General features: G+C 38.7%; 2 protein-coding genes and 1 long non-coding RNA gene across 4 annotated transcripts; 2 read left to right on the top strand and 1 right to left on the bottom strand.

Moving 5' to 3' along the window:
- The first annotated feature begins 964 nt into the window (after window positions 1–964).
- LOC126395831 (sushi domain-containing protein 2-like) lies at window positions 965–13,413 on the top strand. Its single transcript, XM_050053570.1, has 16 exons — window positions 965–1,208; window positions 1,374–1,569; window positions 2,195–2,346; window positions 2,435–2,602; window positions 2,691–2,865; window positions 3,251–3,452; window positions 4,905–4,990; window positions 6,249–6,517; window positions 6,604–6,738; window positions 6,894–7,052; window positions 8,222–8,470; window positions 8,976–9,159; window positions 10,369–10,463; window positions 10,545–10,724; window positions 12,472–12,568; window positions 12,740–13,413. The coding sequence occupies exons 1-16, from the start codon at window positions 1,145–1,147 to the stop codon at window positions 12,771–12,773; spliced, it is 2,445 nt and encodes an 814-aa protein (XP_049909527.1). The 5' UTR covers window positions 965–1,144; the 3' UTR covers window positions 12,774–13,413.
- Window positions 8,344–17,650, bottom strand: LOC126395834 (uncharacterized). 2 transcript variants are annotated; one of them, XR_007570498.1, is made up of 3 exons: window positions 17,474–17,650; window positions 11,654–11,753; window positions 8,344–8,468 (listed from the first exon to the last, which is right to left on the bottom strand). It is a non-coding gene; the product is annotated as an uncharacterized LOC126395834 (long non-coding RNA). The 2 variants fall into 2 exon arrangements; XR_007570497.1 differs by lacking the exon at window positions 8,344–8,468 and adding an exon at window positions 9,064–9,153.
- On the top strand, window positions 15,968–19,398 carry LOC126395832 (heat shock protein beta-1-like). Its single transcript, XM_050053571.1, has 3 exons — window positions 15,968–16,560; window positions 18,363–18,426; window positions 18,626–19,398. Exons 1-3 carry the CDS (start codon window positions 16,170–16,172, stop codon window positions 18,783–18,785), a joined length of 615 nt encoding a protein of 204 aa, XP_049909528.1. The 5' UTR covers window positions 15,968–16,169; the 3' UTR covers window positions 18,786–19,398.
- The last annotated feature ends 726 nt before the right edge of the window (window positions 19,399–20,124 follow it).

A 20,124-nucleotide genomic window follows, 5' to 3' on the forward strand; every position in this document is an offset into this window, starting at 1 on the left:
GCTTATAGATCCTACCTTGTTACAGATTAACAAAAAAGACAAAAACAAGACAAAGGCTTTTCCTAAGTGATTAAAACCCATCGTGAAGCCACTGAGTGAATGTTTACTACATGAACCTCATACAACCCAACTGTAGCCTATGTTAACAACATTGAGCTAATAGATGCTAATGAAGTTAAGACTCAGAAGACAGACACATTCCATATCTCAGTAATTTATGAAAATATAATAATTTTACATTTTTTTCATTTTACTCAAAGAAACACATTAATAATGTGACATCATAAATATAAGGTGTTAATTTATATCTATATCTATCTATCTATATATATATATATATATGTATTATCCCAGAACAAGGTGTGTCAACCCATCCTACCTATATTGTCCCAGGGATTAAAAAGGAGGCCAGGAGGTAAAATGCACATTTAACGAAATTGTGCCTTTCACGCTTGGGTTGGGCTCTAAAAAACTTAAAAAGTAAATAAAAAATAATAATAATAATATTTTTTAACACATGTTCAGGGATCAAATTATTTTCACTACAGCTGAAATAGTCTGTGAGTAATAGAAGATTCATTTGTGTTGATGAAAAAATATCCCAACTAACCCCGCTATCCCCTACATACCTACCTGGCTAGCTTGCTATATTTTTAACTGACACAGTACATAATTTTAATAATGAATTAAATACACAGTATGTCATGTATTTCATATCATTGCAATATATATATATATTTTTTAATATCATTTCACAGGATGGATTTTTGCTGCACCAAACATAAGATATTTAGCTATTATCTTCATAATTGTGTCTTTACAAGTGGAATCTTTATCTAACTATAATGAGTAATGTTGACCAAGAGCCAAGATGAATTCCTGTCACATACAACCTAAAACTAATTAGTCCTTCAATAAATCTTATGCACTGATTGGCAGTGAAGTGAGATATCAAAGGTCAAAGATAGTCACGTGAGGATGAAGTGCGTTCCTATCATAATGACCTCTGGTTGATGATTAAACAGATGTTTGTAAATGCCTCTGTTGAGAAGAGCCAAGGTTTAGGAAAATGCTGAGTATATATACCTGGGATGAAAGGAGCTGAGAGAGCAGCAGAAACCTTAGCTGGCATATTCACTCTGTTATGATGGACAGACTAACAGCGGTAATATTTGTCCTCCTGGTTTCATGTATCTGCAGGACATTAGGTAAGTACCCATACATTTCTGAATTGCCACATACATTGTGTTTTGTCACTGTCATTTAAAGTAATACCAACCTATAACTATAACTTGCTTTTGGATTTATCAATTTTTAAAAAATGGTGGCACAGTCCACACTCCATACGTAAGATACATCTCTTTTTCGGACAGGACTGACATGTGAAGGAAGCTGTGGGCTACAATTTCTCTCATGTTCATGCCACTCAACATGTGAGTCCCTGAAGACCTGCTGTACAGACTATAAGGAGTACTGTGTGGAAGCCCTTCCGTATTCCGGGTCCATTTTGGGTGGGACAGATTTTACTATCCTTGAAGCGAGTTTCAATAGTTCAGAAATCATATGCAGGTAAGACTTTGGGTTACACTTTGGACAGTCCACCCACAGATAAATGATAGGGTATCTGTAACATTTCAGCAGCTTGTTAGTTGAGATTCAGCTGTTTTGTTTTGTCTGTACATAAGTGTGTGTTCATGAATTTTCACGTAGACACATATAGACAAAGCAAAATAGTTCAATTGCTGATTGAATCTCAGCTAATAAGCTGTCGAAATGTTACTTTATAAACTATCTGAAAAATGTTCCATCTGTTCCTTTAGTTGTTGGTTTTTGTGGATTTGTGTCTGTGTGGTACATTTGTGTCTCCTTGTGTTTGTTTTGCATATTTTCGTGGTTGTTTTGTATCTATTTTAGGGAATTTTTGATCTTTTTGGTCTTTCTGTGTCTCTTTTGTGTCATTTTGTGTCTCTTCCTGCTCTGTACGTGTTGATTTGAGTGACACTTTGCATGTGAAGGCCCGGGAGCCCTGTCACGTTGTGCACCTGGGCCTGTGCCTGGTAGGCCTGTTCAGTAACCCATCCTTGTTCTTGAACCTGCTCTGGTTAAATCTTTGATTAGTTAAATGACTGAGAGAAATTACAACTTTATTTACTTCATAGAAACCTGCTGACCATTCTTTTATATCTAATGGCAGGTTCAACTACGGTACTGATACTGTGGGGTATGTGGATGACCACAGTAGAGGCCATTGTATCTCCCCGCTACTGTATGAAACAGGATGGATTCCCTTGGACATCTCCTCTGATAATGGCACCACATTCAACAGAGTTGGCAGCTGGCTCTCAGGTATAGTTACTGTCTAAAACTAAAACACAGTTTTCTATTTGGTGTTGAAATGACAGTAACATTATTTGATTCAAATGTGTTGCTGCAGTTCATACTGGCAAGTTAGATGCTAAGTTTAAGGCGACTCTGGTCAACTCAACAAAATGGCAGTACTATGGTACACCTGATGTCGGAGGCATTCTTGAGATGACGTGGAATACCTCTTTGGTCATAGCGGACAGGGTCAATATAGAGCTCTGGGGATACAGGGAGACAGGTGAGTACACCTGTTTATTTGTACTTTGTAGATCACATGACTATTAGCTAAGTAAAAACAAAGGATTCTGTTAAATGTTTCTCTGCAGGAGAACCCTACTCAGCCAACTGGCAGGGTGAGTGGAAATACCTGTACTCACTTGCAAAAGATCAGCCCAACAATGGCTCCTTTAGCTTCTTGCCTAAACCAGCAGAGAACGGTTTTGCAAGTTGGGAACTTGGCTCTCTACGCATCAGCCCCAGCAAGTACCCTGATGGCATGTGGTATGTACAGTACACCTCCTATTAGTGTTGTCACGATACTAGAATCTCTAACTTCAATACAATACATTGAAAAATATCAATATTTGATACTATTATCGATACCATGAGGAAAAATTGACAAATTTGACTGAATGAATTTGAATTTTCTTGGTTAGTAGCAGATAACAGCAGAAAGACTGTAGTAAACATTAATAATAAGAGAGAGCAAGAAAACACAGCTGATATCTGCGTATCTATACTGCAGAAAATGAGTACTGAAACAATTTCACATGTTCAGAATCATCACGAATCAATAATACAATATCTTTTAAACAATCCTTCCTATAATATAGAAAGACTGTATTATTCTGGTTGTCAGCTGTACAGTATTTGTCATGTCATTTAGGAATGTACAAGCCGCATGGACCGAGGATCACGCTCTGGCCTGGCATCTGGAGGAGAAGTTCAGGCAGAACTCGACAGTTTGGGCCCTGGATAAATGTCTAGCATGGGACAAGCTGGAAGATAAGCTGCCGAACTTCCTCAGCGAGATCATAGACTGCCCCTGCACTCTGGCTCAAGCGAGAGCAGACACTGGGAGGTTTCATGTAAGTGTGAAGAGCAGCAAGTTTGGCTGCAATCACATGAGACAGCCTTAAAAAATAACGGTTTAATGATTAAAAACTGGCCCAAAATCACTGTGAGATGATTCAAATTACCTCATGCACATAAATGCAGTTACAGGGATACTTTGCCATTTTCAACCAGCTTTGTATCATAATAACATGGGTAGTGTGTGTAAATCAGCATTTTTTTCCTGGCTCTTGGGATCTCGCTCAAACACAGACCAAACTCCAATCAAACATCAAAACTAGGCGGCGCTGATCAAATAAAAACATAAGATCCTTTTCCTGTATTGCCCATTTCTTGCCTAAAATGTCTTCAGGAACATATTTTAGTGCACTGTTTGGCTGTAATGTGAGAAATCGTGAAGTTCTGTATTGTAACAACAGAGGCCCAAAAAACGGTAGCGGTGGTGCTAATCAAATATGAACCAAGATTGTGTTACTGTGTTGCCTCTTTCTCGCCTAAAAATGTTTTCAGAAATATATTGTTCAACTGTGATTCGAGATCATTTGTTATCAGCCACCTGCATATTGTTTATGATTTCAAAATAGCCAAGCTTGTGTTTTGCCACCTGCCAGTGAAAGCGCTCACTGGTGTGTCAAAGTGCATGCTAGCAGATGCGGTTTTCTTTCTTTTTCCTCTCGAGCAAAAGTGAATGCCACAGTCCCTTTTCTTTGTTTTCTCAGGTCATTTAGCAACAATACGTCTACTGCATCTTTCCAGCAGTGAAATATTAAAATTTAGGCAGTGGTGCCTCGGTAGCTCACCCTTTGATTTTAGAAACAAATGTCTAAACAAGATATTATGACTGCTCAATTTCCTCCCCTCTCTTTTCCTCCTATCCCGTCTATCTCCAGCTGCCCTATAATAAAGGCAACAAACCCAAATCATAACATCATAAGTTATGTCAACGCAGGCTTAAATAGACAATCATCACACAATTTAAATAACACACATGCAATCATATGTCTCAGATGAACAGAAAAGAGACGTCATAAAAGTATTTTTATGTGCTTCATTAACTATGTAATTATTTTATGTGTTTATGGTGACTGTCAGTGGCTGTGGCCTTTTACTAATGCTCTCTGCTTATCAGTTAAAAGTCAAGGAGAGGTCTCCCCTAATTGTTTTTACAAGCATTCTTGGAATGTTGACCACGTCTCAGCACTGATCTCATGCCTTTTATCTGACACATTTACAGTAAGGGTTAGGCAAAGCCATTACTGTCTTCTAATGACTGTTGAGTGACGTGTGTTAAATCTGCATGTGAGCCTATAGTGACTGAATGTGTTGATGTACTGATGTAGTACGCCTCTGATCTGCATGTGTGAAGCTAGTGTGTGTATTGATGAGGATTATTTTCTCTCTGGATTACAGTATACATATGAACATGGTTGGCTGCTTGGTCACAGAGGCTTTCTCTTTCTCCTCAGACTGACTATGGCTGCGATATGGAGAAGGGGAGTGTGTGCACATACCACCCTGGGAGTATTCACTGTGTGAGAGCGATACAGGCAAGGTGAATCCTTCACTCAGACTTGCAGAATATTATATTCTAAATATTACAACTGCATTTACATCAAAAGCCATACTTTGAAACACAAAGTATTTATCTAATTTGCAAAGCAGGCTTTATTAATTAATCTTTATTTTCTGTTCTTTTATCTGAGCTGTTAATTACACATATAACCTCAAAGAAATGCCCACACCTGGCCCACCCTGCCTCACCCCAGAAGCAAACAGTAGTAAATACCCCCGTAATCCTCCTTGTACTCACTTGTAAGTTAGTGCACTAATGGTTAAACTCTGCACCCGCCCTCTTTATGAAAGCTTAACTTGAATAATGACACCTGACACAGTAAAATTTTACTCTGTGCACTGATTAATGGAGTCACCTGCCCATAACTGTACATTCATACCTAAAAATATATCAAAAGCATCCTGAAAGTAGTACTATACTACAAGGTAAACAGCTAATTAAAAATTTGATGTAACTTTTAACAATACTGCAGTAAATAAAATGTAAAAAAATGATGCGTAATCTACATCAGTAGATTTCATGGGGAGGATGGAGGATGTTTATGGGGAGATAATTGGTCAACAGTACATGCCACATTTAAGTGGTATACATCATCTCAAAGCTGGGCACCTAAAGAATAATTTGAGATACAACTCAACTCTTCTGGGTATTCATATGTAATAAACATTGTGTTTTGGTTAGGAGCCTGTATAAGGGCTTAGATCATTATAATTGAAGTATATGATGGCCATTTCCATGCTCAATTATGTCTCAAAAGTTTTTGTGGATACTTTTAGGTCGATAGTATTTGTCACATAGTTTTGGTGCTAAATTTAAGCATTTTTGACCACTTGAGAATTGATATAAATGGTCAAAAATCCCTCGAAAATAGACTTACCACATTAAGCCACCAGCACAGTAGAAAAATACATGCTGTGATTAGGTATCAAAACTTTTCTATTGATTGGATGATGAGCGTTTTTGTAATGGAAACTGCTGAGAAACCCCATTATTGCCAATATTAGGTACACACTTTCATGTCCTCCTCAAGATTATCAGGTCAAAATTTGACTTCGTTCAATACTTTATGACTGAATACCTGCAAAACTAATGACACTCCCATCAGTCTCAGGTGTACTTTATTTTCATTTCGAATTAAAAAAATGTTAGCAAGGTAACACTCTAAAATAAGATGACAAACATAGTAAGCATTACTGCCTAACTTTAAATTAAATTGCTGACATGTTTCTATCAACAGTCCTAGGTACGCAGCGGGACAACAGTGTTGCTATGACAGCACCGGCGCTCAGGTTCTGACAGGAGACTCCATTGGGGGAAGCACCCCAGACCGAGCACACGACTGGGGCTCACCTCCATTCAACAGCCCCCCTCGGATTCCTGGACAGTCCCACTGGGTCTATGACGTCCTCAGCTTCTACTACTGCTGCCTGTGGTCTGACAACTGCCACTACTACTTCAAACACCGGCCCTCCAGTGACTGCAGGCGTTACCAGCCACCCAGCTCAGGTGAGTCAACCTTTAATAATGGTGTTATCTGTTTCATAAGATTATTGTTGTACTGTGTGAACTTAAATTCTTGTGTGAAATGCCAGCTGTGGTGTTTGGAGATCCCCACTTCATTACATTTGATGGTGTCAGCTACTCCTTCAACGGCTTTGGGGAATACACTTTGGTGACCTCGAGAAAGAAAATGCTGACAATCCAAGGCAGAACAGAGCCTGTGAATGGTGAGTTACTGAAGGCACTGAGCTTTTCAAAGTTTGTCTTTCTCAACAATGATAATATCACTTGATAAGTGTGACAAATATTTCTAAAACACACTGCACATACACTATTATAATTCCTCATCCCTGCATCATTGATCTGATTCTTCCACTGTTAGAAACCTCAATAAAAGCAACAAAGTTGACGGCTGTAGCCATGGAGGAAAAACTCTCTGATGTTATTGAGGTGCGGCTGGCCAGCGGTCACAACAGTCTTGAAGTGCTGCAGAATCAGAGAACCCTCTCCTTTTCTGAGCAGAGCTGGATGGACCTGCACGGTGAGACCCTGATTCAACTTTCTGCTTATTATTTTCGTATCCCTGATAAAATCTTATAAAATGTCTTCCCTTTTTAGATTTTGTTTGACAGTAAATGGGAATTTGGACACAGTTGTGACACTGTGATTAAGACAAAGTATTAAGAATGACCTCCACCTTGAGCAACTACAACAATAAATGCTGCTTACACATTCAGTAAATGTATCAATTATAATCCAGTAATCCAATGTACTTTATATTAACATAACACTCACAGGGTCGATTTTTGTGTGTGAGTGCTTTTACTTATGAAATTTTCCTTCAATACTTCCTTCCACTGCATAAAATGTTGCCAGTATACCCCAGGTACGCTGCTAATTTGTGTTGGTGACATCATTTGGAGCCAGAGTCTCCACGGTATCAATGTTCTGCCCATACTGTCTAACCAATTGCGAGCAGCACCATTGATTGTGAGCACAACAATTGGCACATGCAACTGTCAAGCATGACATCAAACCCCCTTTTTATAGCATCAAATCGCTCGTTATATCCAAAATTATCAGAGAGATTAACCTTTAAACGAACGTCAGCGAGATAAGAACTACCTCAATTGACAGACACAATCTTTGAGAAAAACTTTGATCTCTAAGTTTTGCCCATGTCCTATCCCAGGGGTCAGCACCCTTGGCTCTAGAGCCACATGGGGCTCTTTAGCCCCTCTCTGGTGACTCCCTATGGCTTTGACAAACAAGCGTATTGAAATGAATAACAGTTATTTTTTAAGATTTTCATTTTCATTTGTTGCTGTTGTAGAACTACAATGATTCATACATTCTCCAGTTGTAAAAATGTGTTGCCTATACACCAAATTAAAAAAATATAACACACACATTTTCTGTACTTTTACTTTTTCAATTTTCAAAGCAGGGCTTTTATTTGTGTGTAAGTATTCTTACACAGTTGTGTCACTACTTTACTTTAGTGAAGGATTTAAATATTTCCTCCACCCCTGCAGAAATGTGAAATGAAAACTGTTCCAACTTTGGCATAAATGTGTGTGTTCCTGTAGGACCCACACAGTAAGATGCTGATTGAGAAAATATCCTCTCAGGGTCTTCAAAGTGAGGTCTCGATATCATCTTGTTAAAACTAAAAGAACTGCCTTTATTCTGACTTAATCTCCCTTCTAGGTGTGTTTGTGTTTTCTCCGTCCTCTACAAATGTGACCGTGATGTTCCCCAGTGGAGCCGGGGTGGAAGTCCGACTGAGAGAGGGAACCATGACAACCACCGTGCTCCTGCCAGAGGGTTTCAAAAACTCCACCCTGGGACTGCTGGGAAAGATGAACGGTGACCCCAGGGATGATCTCGCTCTCACCAACGGCCAACTTGTGCAGAACCACAGCAATCCAGAGGAGGTGTTCAGCTTTGGGGCAAGCTGTAAGAAAAAAATCTCACAATGCAGATTATGTGCTGTTCTTCAAAATGAATGTGGTGTTTACATCTGTATATTTTACATAGACTATGAATCCCATGAAATTTGGACTATTAGATGAAACCACCCACATAATAAGAAGCAACTCATTCACTGTCTTATGATGTGAAATGGTTGAGTAGGAAATGATTTATTTGATCAATAAGTAAAACAAATGTAGTCAAGGCCAATATAAGGCAACTAGGAGAGTAAGGTCAGGACTATTATCAGGTTAAAAATGGAAACCTGTAGTCATAAATTTATTCCTGACTCCTGAATTATCTTGGATATTAGTCAGGAAAAATTACACGCAGGTCAAAGTTTAAGGTCCTCTTGTCACACCGCATCTTGTCATACTGCTTCCTGTTAGGGGTCATGTCATACACCCTTTGAATTTTCATGTTGCAAAGTTTCCACTTAACTTGAAGCACTTGTAATGGTAACTGTCTAATGTTTCTCTCTGTCTTACAGGGGCCATCTCCAACAAGTCTGCCTTATTCACATATGATTCCAACTATCTTTTGAACACATATCTCTACTATCCGAGACACGACCACACCTTTATTCCGGTGTTTTCTGTCCCTGAGAGTCCAGATGATCCATTAGCCAATCAAGCAGCTGAGATATGCTCTGGAGAGGGCGCTCAGTTCTGCAGGTATGACAAGAAAATCTTTAATAATGTTGGCTATCTCAGTAAGAATGAAGTCACGTCTCTATATGGGGAGGGTTACACATCATTAGAAGTACCACTCCTGAGGAGAACTTTCTAAACCCTGATGATGTCACTGTGATGTCATCAGTGTTATCTTCAACCTGTCCTCAGTCCCAGGTCACTGACACTTTGTCACACCCATAGGTGTCTGATAACAACGCACCCAGCGCCCTTTAGTGTGTCTACGTGATGCACAGCTGACAAACATTGCAACACGTGGTTAATGTTGTGAAATGGTCACAGTTAGGTTTAGGCAACAAAACTACTGGGTTAGGTTTAGAAATAAAGTCATTTTTTGGGTTAAAATAAGTATGTTTGTAAAAAAAAAAAAATCATTGACCTCAGTGAGACTTATTTTTGTTAAAAATGGGTTAGATAATAAATAAAATAATAGAAATACTGTGACAGAAATACATCATGTGATATCAGTGTGGACCTGTGTAAATTACATAATGTTATATAAAAAATATTCTGACTTTTGATTTAACATGTGACAAGAACTGTGATACCCCTAAGTCTTTTTTCCCCCTTTATTTCTTTTAAAAAACAAAACAAACAAACAAAAACCTTAATCTTTCAAAAGAGTTTAAAGTCTGGATATTAAACCTGTTTCATTTCAATATTTAGATAAAGCTTTTTGCACCTGTACTTGTTTGTCCCCTGTTGCTGACAGACCACCTAGTGGTTGCATGTGGAATCAATCAAGACGGATCAAGAGAAATGATCCAGATTTCAATTAAAGTGTTTCTCATCTACCTCCCCACCCCCTGTCCTTAGCAGACTTTCTTGCTCTTTACACTACGTCAGTTGCGCCATTGGTGTCAATATTACATGTTAAGGATATCTGACAGTGTTTGACAACCTGGGAATGAGAACAGGCCATAATTTCGGCTTGTTGAATACAAAAAGGTTGCATTCTATATTGGAAGTATGAGTTTGAAGGACATGGGTAATGACCAAGCAAAGAGGTCTCACAAAAAGCATGTAAGGAAATGTAGGACGCAGCATTTTTAGATTTTGCCCCATACAGGGAATAAAAGTAATATCTTAGCTCCTGATGATGCATTCTTCAACTTTGTTTAAATGCACTGAAGTGAAACAATTTTCTTAACTACAGCAGCTCACTTTCTGATCAGTATCTCTGTGCTGTAGGTATGACATCCTGGTAGGCCGTAGTCCAGCAATGGGAAATGCCACCAAAATGTCTTTCCAGAGTCACATTTTCCTTGTGAAGGATCTAAAGCCAGGTGAGTTTATAAAAACACACAATGAAAAAGTGATTATAATAGACATTGGCATGACTTCACAGTTGTTGTTTTGCTGTGCAGTGACATCCTGTGGATGGCTTTCACCGCCAACTAATGGGAGGAAGGAGGGGACCACCTATTTACAAGGAGCTAAGGTGAAGCTGTCCTGCGATGACGGGTACAAACTCAAAGGATCAGAAGTGCGCGTCTGCCAGTCGAACGGCCAGTGGTCTGGACAGGACACATCCTGCGTGATTCCAAGTATGAAAAAATTATGAAATCAGTTTTGTCTGATAATTCTGATCTTCACAAATCAGCAGTGGCAAATGTGTCTGTATTTGAGAATGTATGTGTGTGTGTGTGTGTGTGTCCTTCTGTGCATCATTTGATCCATCGAATCAGCTCTATAGTGTTGAAAAAAAAAATCAGATCACTCATGACATTTTTATACAAATATTTATGTAAGCAAGAATTGTGGCTGCATTCCAATCAACTATGGCACTGGGCTTAAAAGCTGTGCTGCTGTGCCAAAGGTCGGTCGGTCACTCACGCTCGCCTGAGACTTTTTCATGTCACAACTGTGGCGTTCACAGGCTCAGCCACTTTTTCCCGTAAACTTGAGCAGACATTGATGTTTGCCAGTGTGCAGTTCATCCAAGAAACATCAGTGGCAGGTGACTAATGTGGCCATTTGTCCCACTCTTACGAGAAACACACCGCTTCACAGGAAAAAGGAGGGAAGCTGTCGGATGCAGAAAAGTGAGACCTGTTCCAGTCCAGAGTAGCTGCTTTTCAAAAACTTTTTGTGCTCTTAATGCCATTGAGTGCCTGTATTTGTGCTCATATTTGGCACAGAAAATTTGCTCCTTTTTTCTGTGTATAATTACTGACTTGTTCGGGAAGGTTTTCTTGTGCGTTCTTGGAAACAAACCTCTTCAACTCTTAGGTGGCTTATCCGCCTGGTGGGTGACACTCTTACATGAATGTGAATGCAGTAGCAGGAGATAAACCTGTGTTAAGCATACTAAACTAAAACCTCAACACTTGATGGTGCTAGAAGAAACATTTAGGGATCATTAGTGTTTACAATTCATCCTCTCAGGGACAATGAGAGGTTGTACAAAAATTTGTTGCAGTCTATCCAAAAGCTGACAAGAGATTTCATTCAAATCTACAAATGTTAATCTCACCTGTAGTCAGAATCTCAGAGGATAATAAAAGTCAGTAAAGTTCATCCTCTGGGCACCATGAATGTTGGTACAAGATTTTCTGCCAATCCAGCTAATCAGTCTGGGAAAAAAAGGCAACACAACAGACGTATCAACAGACATTGCCATACCAAGAACCATGCTTTCAACTGCCTGCATGGCTGGGAAGTATATTACGGCCAATCACAAATGACAAGAATTAATTTTTTCTTGCCTTTGTTTGAAGCAAATACATGCACTCAAAGGGTACACTTAACATACTGTATTTTTAATTCAATACATTCCAATGCATAGGTGCAGATTTCGGGGAAAGGGGGGATGCAGGGGAATGCTCCCCCCAAGAAAAACATGAAAGAAACAAAGGCTTTTTATTCTGACAAAATTGAAGACATATACACATCATAAATTGGTCTATAAAAGGCGCACATTGGTGCATAAAAATAAGTGTTTGACGCTCAAAATTTTCTGGCAGAAGACCCACAAACCCCCTATTCAAATGTGTCCCCCACCAACTCAAAGTGGAAACTGAACCTACACCCTTAATCAGTAGCAACACAAAAAATACTTAGGAGACATACGTACAACATTAAGCCAATGTGTTCCACTGAACTGGACAAGAAAAAAAAAGTACAGGCATGGGATGACTGTGTCAGCAGAACAAAGTTCTACCTGGTTGGGGATCACTGTTGCATGTACTCTTACTTTCTGTCTGAATCTATGCAGTTAACTATTAAAGGTAAAAAGGTAATGAAACTTCCTAGGAACTTCCTCTGTTTTAAAAACATCTTTGTCATTTGCAGGTAACGTCGCAGGAATTGTGGCGGGTTCAGTTGTTGGAGCTGCAGCACTGATTTTAATTATAACAACAATCGTACTCCACTCCAAGAGAAAGCAAAGGTGCAGTATCTTCAGTTGATGCGTTATTAATCTGCAGGACAACATCTTTTAAATTCATTAACTCATTTAATGAATGTGGAAAAGTTTCACAGAAGCTTTGTATAGTCTCCTCATACAGAATGAAAGTACATTACCCTCTAACTGTTTCTATTCTTTTTTATTTTATTTTAGAAAACGAGACAATGAGATGACATCAGCCTTCTAACCACAACTCCTCAGCTACTGGAAACTGTGTACCTTTAAAATGAATCGTTCACAAATATATGCTTTCAGTAGGTAAAGACACACATAACACAAAAGAGACATCTTGTATTGGTTGTAAGTCTTGTAAAGCACAGCCATGATCCAGGCTAAATATACAAAGGTCTCTGCTCAGTTAAAGAGTAACTATTCACTCCATCTTTTACGTGGCTATTATTGCACTGGCTTTTTGAAATTATAACTTGTGTTGCACTTTTGACCAGACGCACCGTCACTGCAAAGCATTCTAACATACTGTAAGCCTGTTCAATAAGTTAACAATAACTGATAAAAGTCTCATGAAAGGTGAAACATTAATAAAAACAAAAAAACCTGCCACTGTCTGAACACTCCATTATCATTGTTTTTGGTCTACTGAAGAAAAAGAAAGTCTTTGGTCAGCTTTTCAGGCCACCTGTATATTTATATATGTATATAAACACACACATATATGTATATACAGAAACAGGAAAAAAACTATAAAATGAAATGCTTGTTGTTTGTGCATTGTCATCAAATGCTGATGAATACTGTCATACAGTTTACTATGTTTAAATATGTTGGACAATAAAGTTTTTCAAATACAGTTTATTGTGTAACTATAATTCAGACTCAGTGTGATTTATGATTTTCTTCTTTTACTGTGCATTCTGCCAAGCTACAGACATAACAACATGTTGTTGTTGAGATGTTCCTGACCGGCCTTTTATCTCAATACTCCACTACAATGTGTATTTAAATGTTTCTTATTGTCTTTTCTCGTTATTTATCAGTTAAAACTAACAACAATAATATTTGGCAGTGGTAATTTATTGCTTTAGTAGGCCTATTGTTGTTTTATACTGTAATGAGGTAGGCCTATACTCTTAGAGAATATGGATAAGTTTCTCCTTACAGCAAAAGTTGCAGTGGGATACAAATGATTTCAGACTACATTTTCAACCCGCCACAAAATGTATCCCCGCTCTATAAAGCACAGACACAGCCCTACTATCAAGAAGCCATATTATGCATGCACCAGATAATTATCAAAAAACAGAAGAAGCTTTAACCCTTAACATCCTAACTGTTTGGTAGAGCACATTTTGAGTCACTATATCTTAATGAAAAATTTGTTAAATTTTAACTCAACCTGATTGAGCTACATTTGGTTTAGGCACGTTATGCTAAAAAATTCCACTAGATGTCACTGTGTCTTAATATCATATGCCTTGTCAGTTCACCTCCTTCAGACACAACGGCTCAGTGTGGTGGGATTTTCAAAGGTAGGCAAGTTTATTAACAAATTATAGTTTCAGAGGTCTTACTGAACAGGTTTGAGTAACCTTATACAAAAAATAAAAATCTAATAAGGGTCAAATAATTTAAAAACAAAAAAATCTCTGCAAAACAATTCATTTGTCCTTGAATGGTAAAGGCAGAGAAGCTAAGCTAATATAATTAAAACTGACAATCTGCTAAGAAATAAAACATCTTCTGATCATTTATTGTTGTTAAATGATACATTTAATGTTATCCATTTTATATATATACATATGTTTTTTTACTGCCTAAAGCTATGCTCAATGAAATGGATGAATTGGCCTTTAATGGCAAAGGTAGTGATGCTAAGATAATCAATTTGCAATTCTTATGAAATAAAAATATGAATGAATGAATATTCATTGTTGTTAATACCATAAATTTAATATTATTCCATTATATATTTGATGAAAACAATTCTATCAACATGATTTTTTTTCACCATTTTTGAGATGCTTTTGAAGTACTGCAATGGTAAACATCTAGAATACATACATGGAAATAATAGTAGTACTGGTATTACTACTAATTCCATGGTCACAAATTGGTATATGTTGGTAAACTAACACATTTCTAACATTATAACAGAACATGATTTGTAACTTTTTTCCTGTTGTACCATTACCATGAAGGGCCATCACAGCTGTGTGGTAGAGGCCTATATTTAAAAAACTATGGGGTCTGCTAAAAAAAAATTAAGATTGATTTTTGTTATTATAAGCAAATAAAAAATGCAAAGAAAAAGTTTTTCCTTTGATTTTTTCTTAGTGAGGACATTAAAGGGCTAACCTTTCAATAAAATAGTCCTTTTAACTTTTTCTTTTTAATCCTCAAGTCAGTTTTGTCATATGCGGGCCTTGAATGCACGTATGATGGAAGCCCTGCAAACAAATGTCACACTGAACATGGAAAACAAATAATATGCGTTTGAATAAGATGCTTTCAGTAAGAAGGTGCACAGTTTCATTCTTGATGAGGAAGAAATCATGTGTCCTAAAAAGGTAACAAAATCTGTGGACTGTCAGACGGCGACACTACAGTTTGGCCTGCAAGACACTGTATCCCTCTATAACTTAAAGAGGAAACTTCTCCATATTTACCAAGGTTATCACGATGATCTCAAGTATATACAAATTAAAATAGCCTATTTGATGGTAATTCAAGATGGTGTTGCTGACAATAGTCTAGTAGGCTATCTAGTTAATATCTTGGTCTGATGCTTTGGATGAGTGCAGATGGAAAGGCTTCAGATAGTGCCTCATAAATAAATACCATTCCTCTCTAATGCCAATGGTATGATTTATTTCTCTAAAGCTCACTTCATTATTTGCACAACATAACACCCATGAAGACGTTGCTCTGGATGCAAAATTCCTCACCAGCACTCGACAGCGTCAGCACCTCCGTCCATCACTTTGTCCTGAATGTAAACATGTCATCAACGTTGTAATTTGCCCTACATGCTCACAACAGAATAATGTTTGTTTGGAGTTCTTTTCCTTCAGTCTTGTGTTGAGAAACTGGAAGTAACTCTGTTGTTTACGGTGTGACTCTGAATGTACGTGCTGTTCCCTCACATAACACAAGGCTGTGATTTCTATGGACAATGAGCACCAGTATGTGACAAGACTGCAGAGGCCACTGCTGAATAAACTGTCTGCTTGCTGCTTCCAGAGTCACTCACCAACAACTTGCCACAGACACTCCAGAGATATAAATACTGAATAGTTAGCATTATCCTCTCCAGGTCCAGGGGCAACGGAGGAGTGACACCACAGTTCATGACATACAAGTCATTCTCATCCTTTAGATCACACTTAACATTGGACAAGTGCTAGAATGAATCAGCTGGGTATATAAAGTGTGTGAGGAGAGCACTACAGATGCCAGAGCAGCCTTTTCCTCAGACCTCGTGCTCACTTTCTGCCGGGAATAAAAATACTGCTGCCCTATTGTTTAGAGTCCAAATCATCAATCTCGACTTGTTTGTTAGGGTGGAGCTCTAAGCCTTTGCAGTTTCACCATCCTTTCCCTTCATTCTGAGCTTATTTTTTAGGATATGGGGGACCAAAATAAAATACTATCCCGTCCCATTTTCCGCCGAGATGTCAAGTGGGATCCCTTCCCAAACTGGACGCAGCCGAGCCGAATCTTTGCGCAGGATTTTGGCCTCCCTCCATTCCTGGATCCAAGTGATCTGGACTGGATAGAGTGGTCAAAGAGGAGACTGGCAGCTTTCTCCTGGCCTGGGCACACACAAACTCCCCTTCTGCCTCCATTCAGCAGTCAGCACCCTGCGGCGTTGAACCAAAAGGATCTGAGGCAACTTACGAGCGGGGTGTCAGAGATCCGAACTGGGCAAGACAGCTGGAAGATTAATCTGGACGTCAATCACTTCTCACCAGAGGAGATTACAATCACGACCAAGGAAGGGTACTTGCAAATATCAGGTACTCTGCATGTGCTATTTGTGAGATGTGAGAACTTAAATGTCCAGTGTGCAGGATTTAGGGGGATATGTTGGCAGATATGTAATGTATATATTATAAGTATGTTTTCTTTCGTGTATAATCACCTAAAAATATGTTTTTGTTACATCAGAATGAGCTGTTTATATCTACATGAGGAGTGGGTCCTCGTCCATGGAGTCTGCCATGTTGCACTGCCATGATTCTATGGTAGCCCAGAGCAGACAAACCAAACACTTGCTCTACACAGGGCCATTTGTGTCTTTGCTGATGCAAACACATGAATTCATTGTATTTGAAACTGCTTTATTTACTGGTTTTAATCACAGGTTCCATTTGTTTTGGAGAGGAAGAGATCTCTGCAAATAATTCAGCTCCCGGTAAAAACCTCTTTAAAGTCTGAATCTGGATTCCCGTGTTGGCCACCATAGTTAGCAGCCCTTCTGCGACGAGCTGAACACAGTCTGTAAACGTGAAACTGCTTTAGGGTCCATTTGTTTTGTAGAGGAAGAAACCTCTGCAGACATGCATTACTGGACAGGTCTTCCGAGCACAGGCCCAAGGGCTCAAAGTGTCAGTGCCCTGTCTTTTACCTGCAAAATATCACCTAAATTAACACATGCCGACAAACAAGAGACTCAAAATGACCACAAAGAGCTGCAAAGGAACTGCAAAGATACACAAAATAAGTACAGAGAGGGCCAAAACAATCACAAAGAGAAGCAAAAAGCACACAAAATGACATCAAAGAAACAAACGACTACAAAGAGACACCAAACTAAACCATTAAGGAGTCACAAAATTACCACAAAAAGATGCGTAATGACTACAAAGACACGCAGAGCAACAACAACAACAAAAAGGGCAAAACCACCACAAAGTCTGTGTTTCTTACCTCTGTATTGGAGAGTTGGTGGGGCCTTTTGCATAGTGGTGCCCAGGGGCCTGGGGCTGTATTCACAACCATTCTGAGAACACTCTCAGAGAACATTTAACTTAGCCTAAAAAAATAGTGAGGATTCCTAGCTTAGGGGTGATTTAGGAGAGCAAGGAAGGGACAGAAAGTATTTCCTTAGTGAGGAGGTGTGGTTGACCCCCTTGCTAGGTATGAAGCATTCTTTTAACAGTTGTGATTGGTTGTCACAGACACACCCCTGTGTGAGCCTGCAAGGTGTGGACACCCAGTGGAAATGAGATGAACTGCATCACAATGTGAGAATGTGAAAGTGTTGTCATTGTCAGTGTGATCACTCTGCTGATGGAAGGTTGACACAGACTCAAGTCATCACTGCTGCACTGTTGCATTTTTCCGGTTCAAATATCTTAGTGTTGTGATCATTTTATTTCTGGTGTTATAGAGTTATTGCGTTGGTGGGAAATGTGTGTATCTCTAATGAGATCTACCACAAATCTGCCATTTTCTCCTCTGCTTACGAAACTCTCAAAGTCCTCCCTACTCTTTTAAGGTCTAAGATGCTCTGTGAATAGCTTTTATCTTTACAAGGACCTAGTCTTAACTTTAAGGGGAAATTCTAAGAAAACAAAAGAATTTTCTTAGAACAGGTCTTTGTACAGGAAGCTTTGTGAATATGGCCCCAGGAGTTCATACTTGGCCCATGGGGGAAGTTTCAGCTGGAAACAATCTACAATCCTCACCGGTAGATGCTACTAAATCCTACACACTGCTCCTTTAAGTAAAAACATCCTGATGAATCTAATCAATTTGTGCTTTATCATTAACATTAACATAGCTTTTTAAAATTATTTCTGTTTTTCATTACAAGGAAATCATGAAGAAAGGCAGGATGAGCATGGATCGGTTTCAAGGTGCTTCACCCGGAAATACAAGTGAGTTCTCTCTGTGAATGTGACAAATGTTGAAAAATGATCTTGGTGAAATTCAATATAATTGCTGGGTATTGAGTTCAGTTCAGTTCAGTTCAGTTCAGTTCAGTTCAGTTCAGTATTAAGTCTTATTATTGCAAACAAATGGTGAAATGTCTAAGAGGCAAGAGGACAAAATAAACTTTCTCCTCATTTCTTCAAGGCTGCCGCAAGGGGTGGACTCACAGCACATCAGTTCTTCACTGTCAGGTGATGGAGTTCTGTCCATAGAGGCCCCCGCCCCCAGGACATCCATCACCGACTCAGCCAATGAGATTGTCATACCTGTTCAGATCAGGCAGACGCAGGACGGTGAAAAGTGAAACCAGTAAGCAAGAATTTGAAACTACAATCGGGATGTAGCCCAAGCTGTGTGCAGCAACTTTTTGTAGCAACTGGCATGTAAAAGACAAAACTAGTGCATAGTCACCAGTAGAACACCATGTTGCAATCACTTTTGGTTTCAAAATCACATGCAGACTCATCGTCATACTGACTCTGACTCTGAATAAAGGAATTATTTTTGCTTGTCAGCTCTTGAAAAGGACTAGCGTGACTTTGCATTCCTAACAACATGCCATCATTTCTAATATCCTTATTAGACGAAAACATACATGCTGACAGCAGGTAGTTGTGACCTTACATGACCTGAGGGACTGTGGAGCTTATGGATGACAATACTGGCCGATAATGGACAGTGGAAATGGACTATTTATATCTAAACATCTTATTTACTTCATGATAAAAAGGTTGCATTGTGCTTCTGTGTAACATGACAATCTAATTAACAATTAATTTGGTTGAATTTTAATTTGCTTTTGAGAAAGAGAAACACTGTAAAGGTTGTAGCATAGACTCATTGTGTGTGTTTGTCCTGAAAGTTGTATATTGATGTATGGAATAACCAGCCTAATGAAGCTGTCCTCATGTATAATCTTATACAAATGTATTAAACAGCTTCAGCCATATAAATAAAGACAGAAAGTAATTTTCTATAGTGTCTCTCATTACTGATGCATTTGTCAGCAGATTAAGGGATTACTAGGATCCACTTTAATCTGTATTAATCAATTATACATTGCTCTATTTCTCACGGCTTTCAAAAAATTGTGGTCAAATTATCCTATTAAGGTCAAACAGTCCACAAGAGGGCACCAATGTCATATTTAACGCAGTATCTGGACACTGTCTTATTTCCTGTTTGTCTGTGGTATTCAAGTTAATTTTATTTCTTCATGTTGACATTAATCTACAGTTTCCCTCATAGACCTGACAGAGAGAAGGTCAGCTGTTTTGAAGTTATCACATTGAATTTACTTCCTGAAAGGTACTGCTGTAAACACATACCCTCAAACACTAATGCGCCAAAAATCTGTTTTGAACCATATGATTTTCTACCATACATGTGTTGACAAACCTTAAAGCAGATGTGCAGCAGCTTGAAAGTGCAGTGGAGGCTGAAAGGGTCAAAGTCAGGTGCTGAGCGGATCTGATAAAGGACACTTCAAAGTAAACAGTGACACTTAGTGCCATAAGTTGGTATTACACTTTAACCAGGGTGTTGTATTTGTTCTGTATATCAAGACATGGACATAATTGCTTTAAACACAGAAAATATGGTGAAAAACGAGGATTTTGTCTGAAATATGTGCACAAATATGA

The sequence above is a fragment of the Epinephelus moara genome, chromosome 9 (assembly GCF_006386435.1).
Source record: "Epinephelus moara isolate mb chromosome 9, YSFRI_EMoa_1.0, whole genome shotgun sequence".
NCBI classification, from domain to species: Eukaryota; Metazoa; Chordata; class Actinopteri; order Perciformes; family Serranidae; genus Epinephelus; species Epinephelus moara.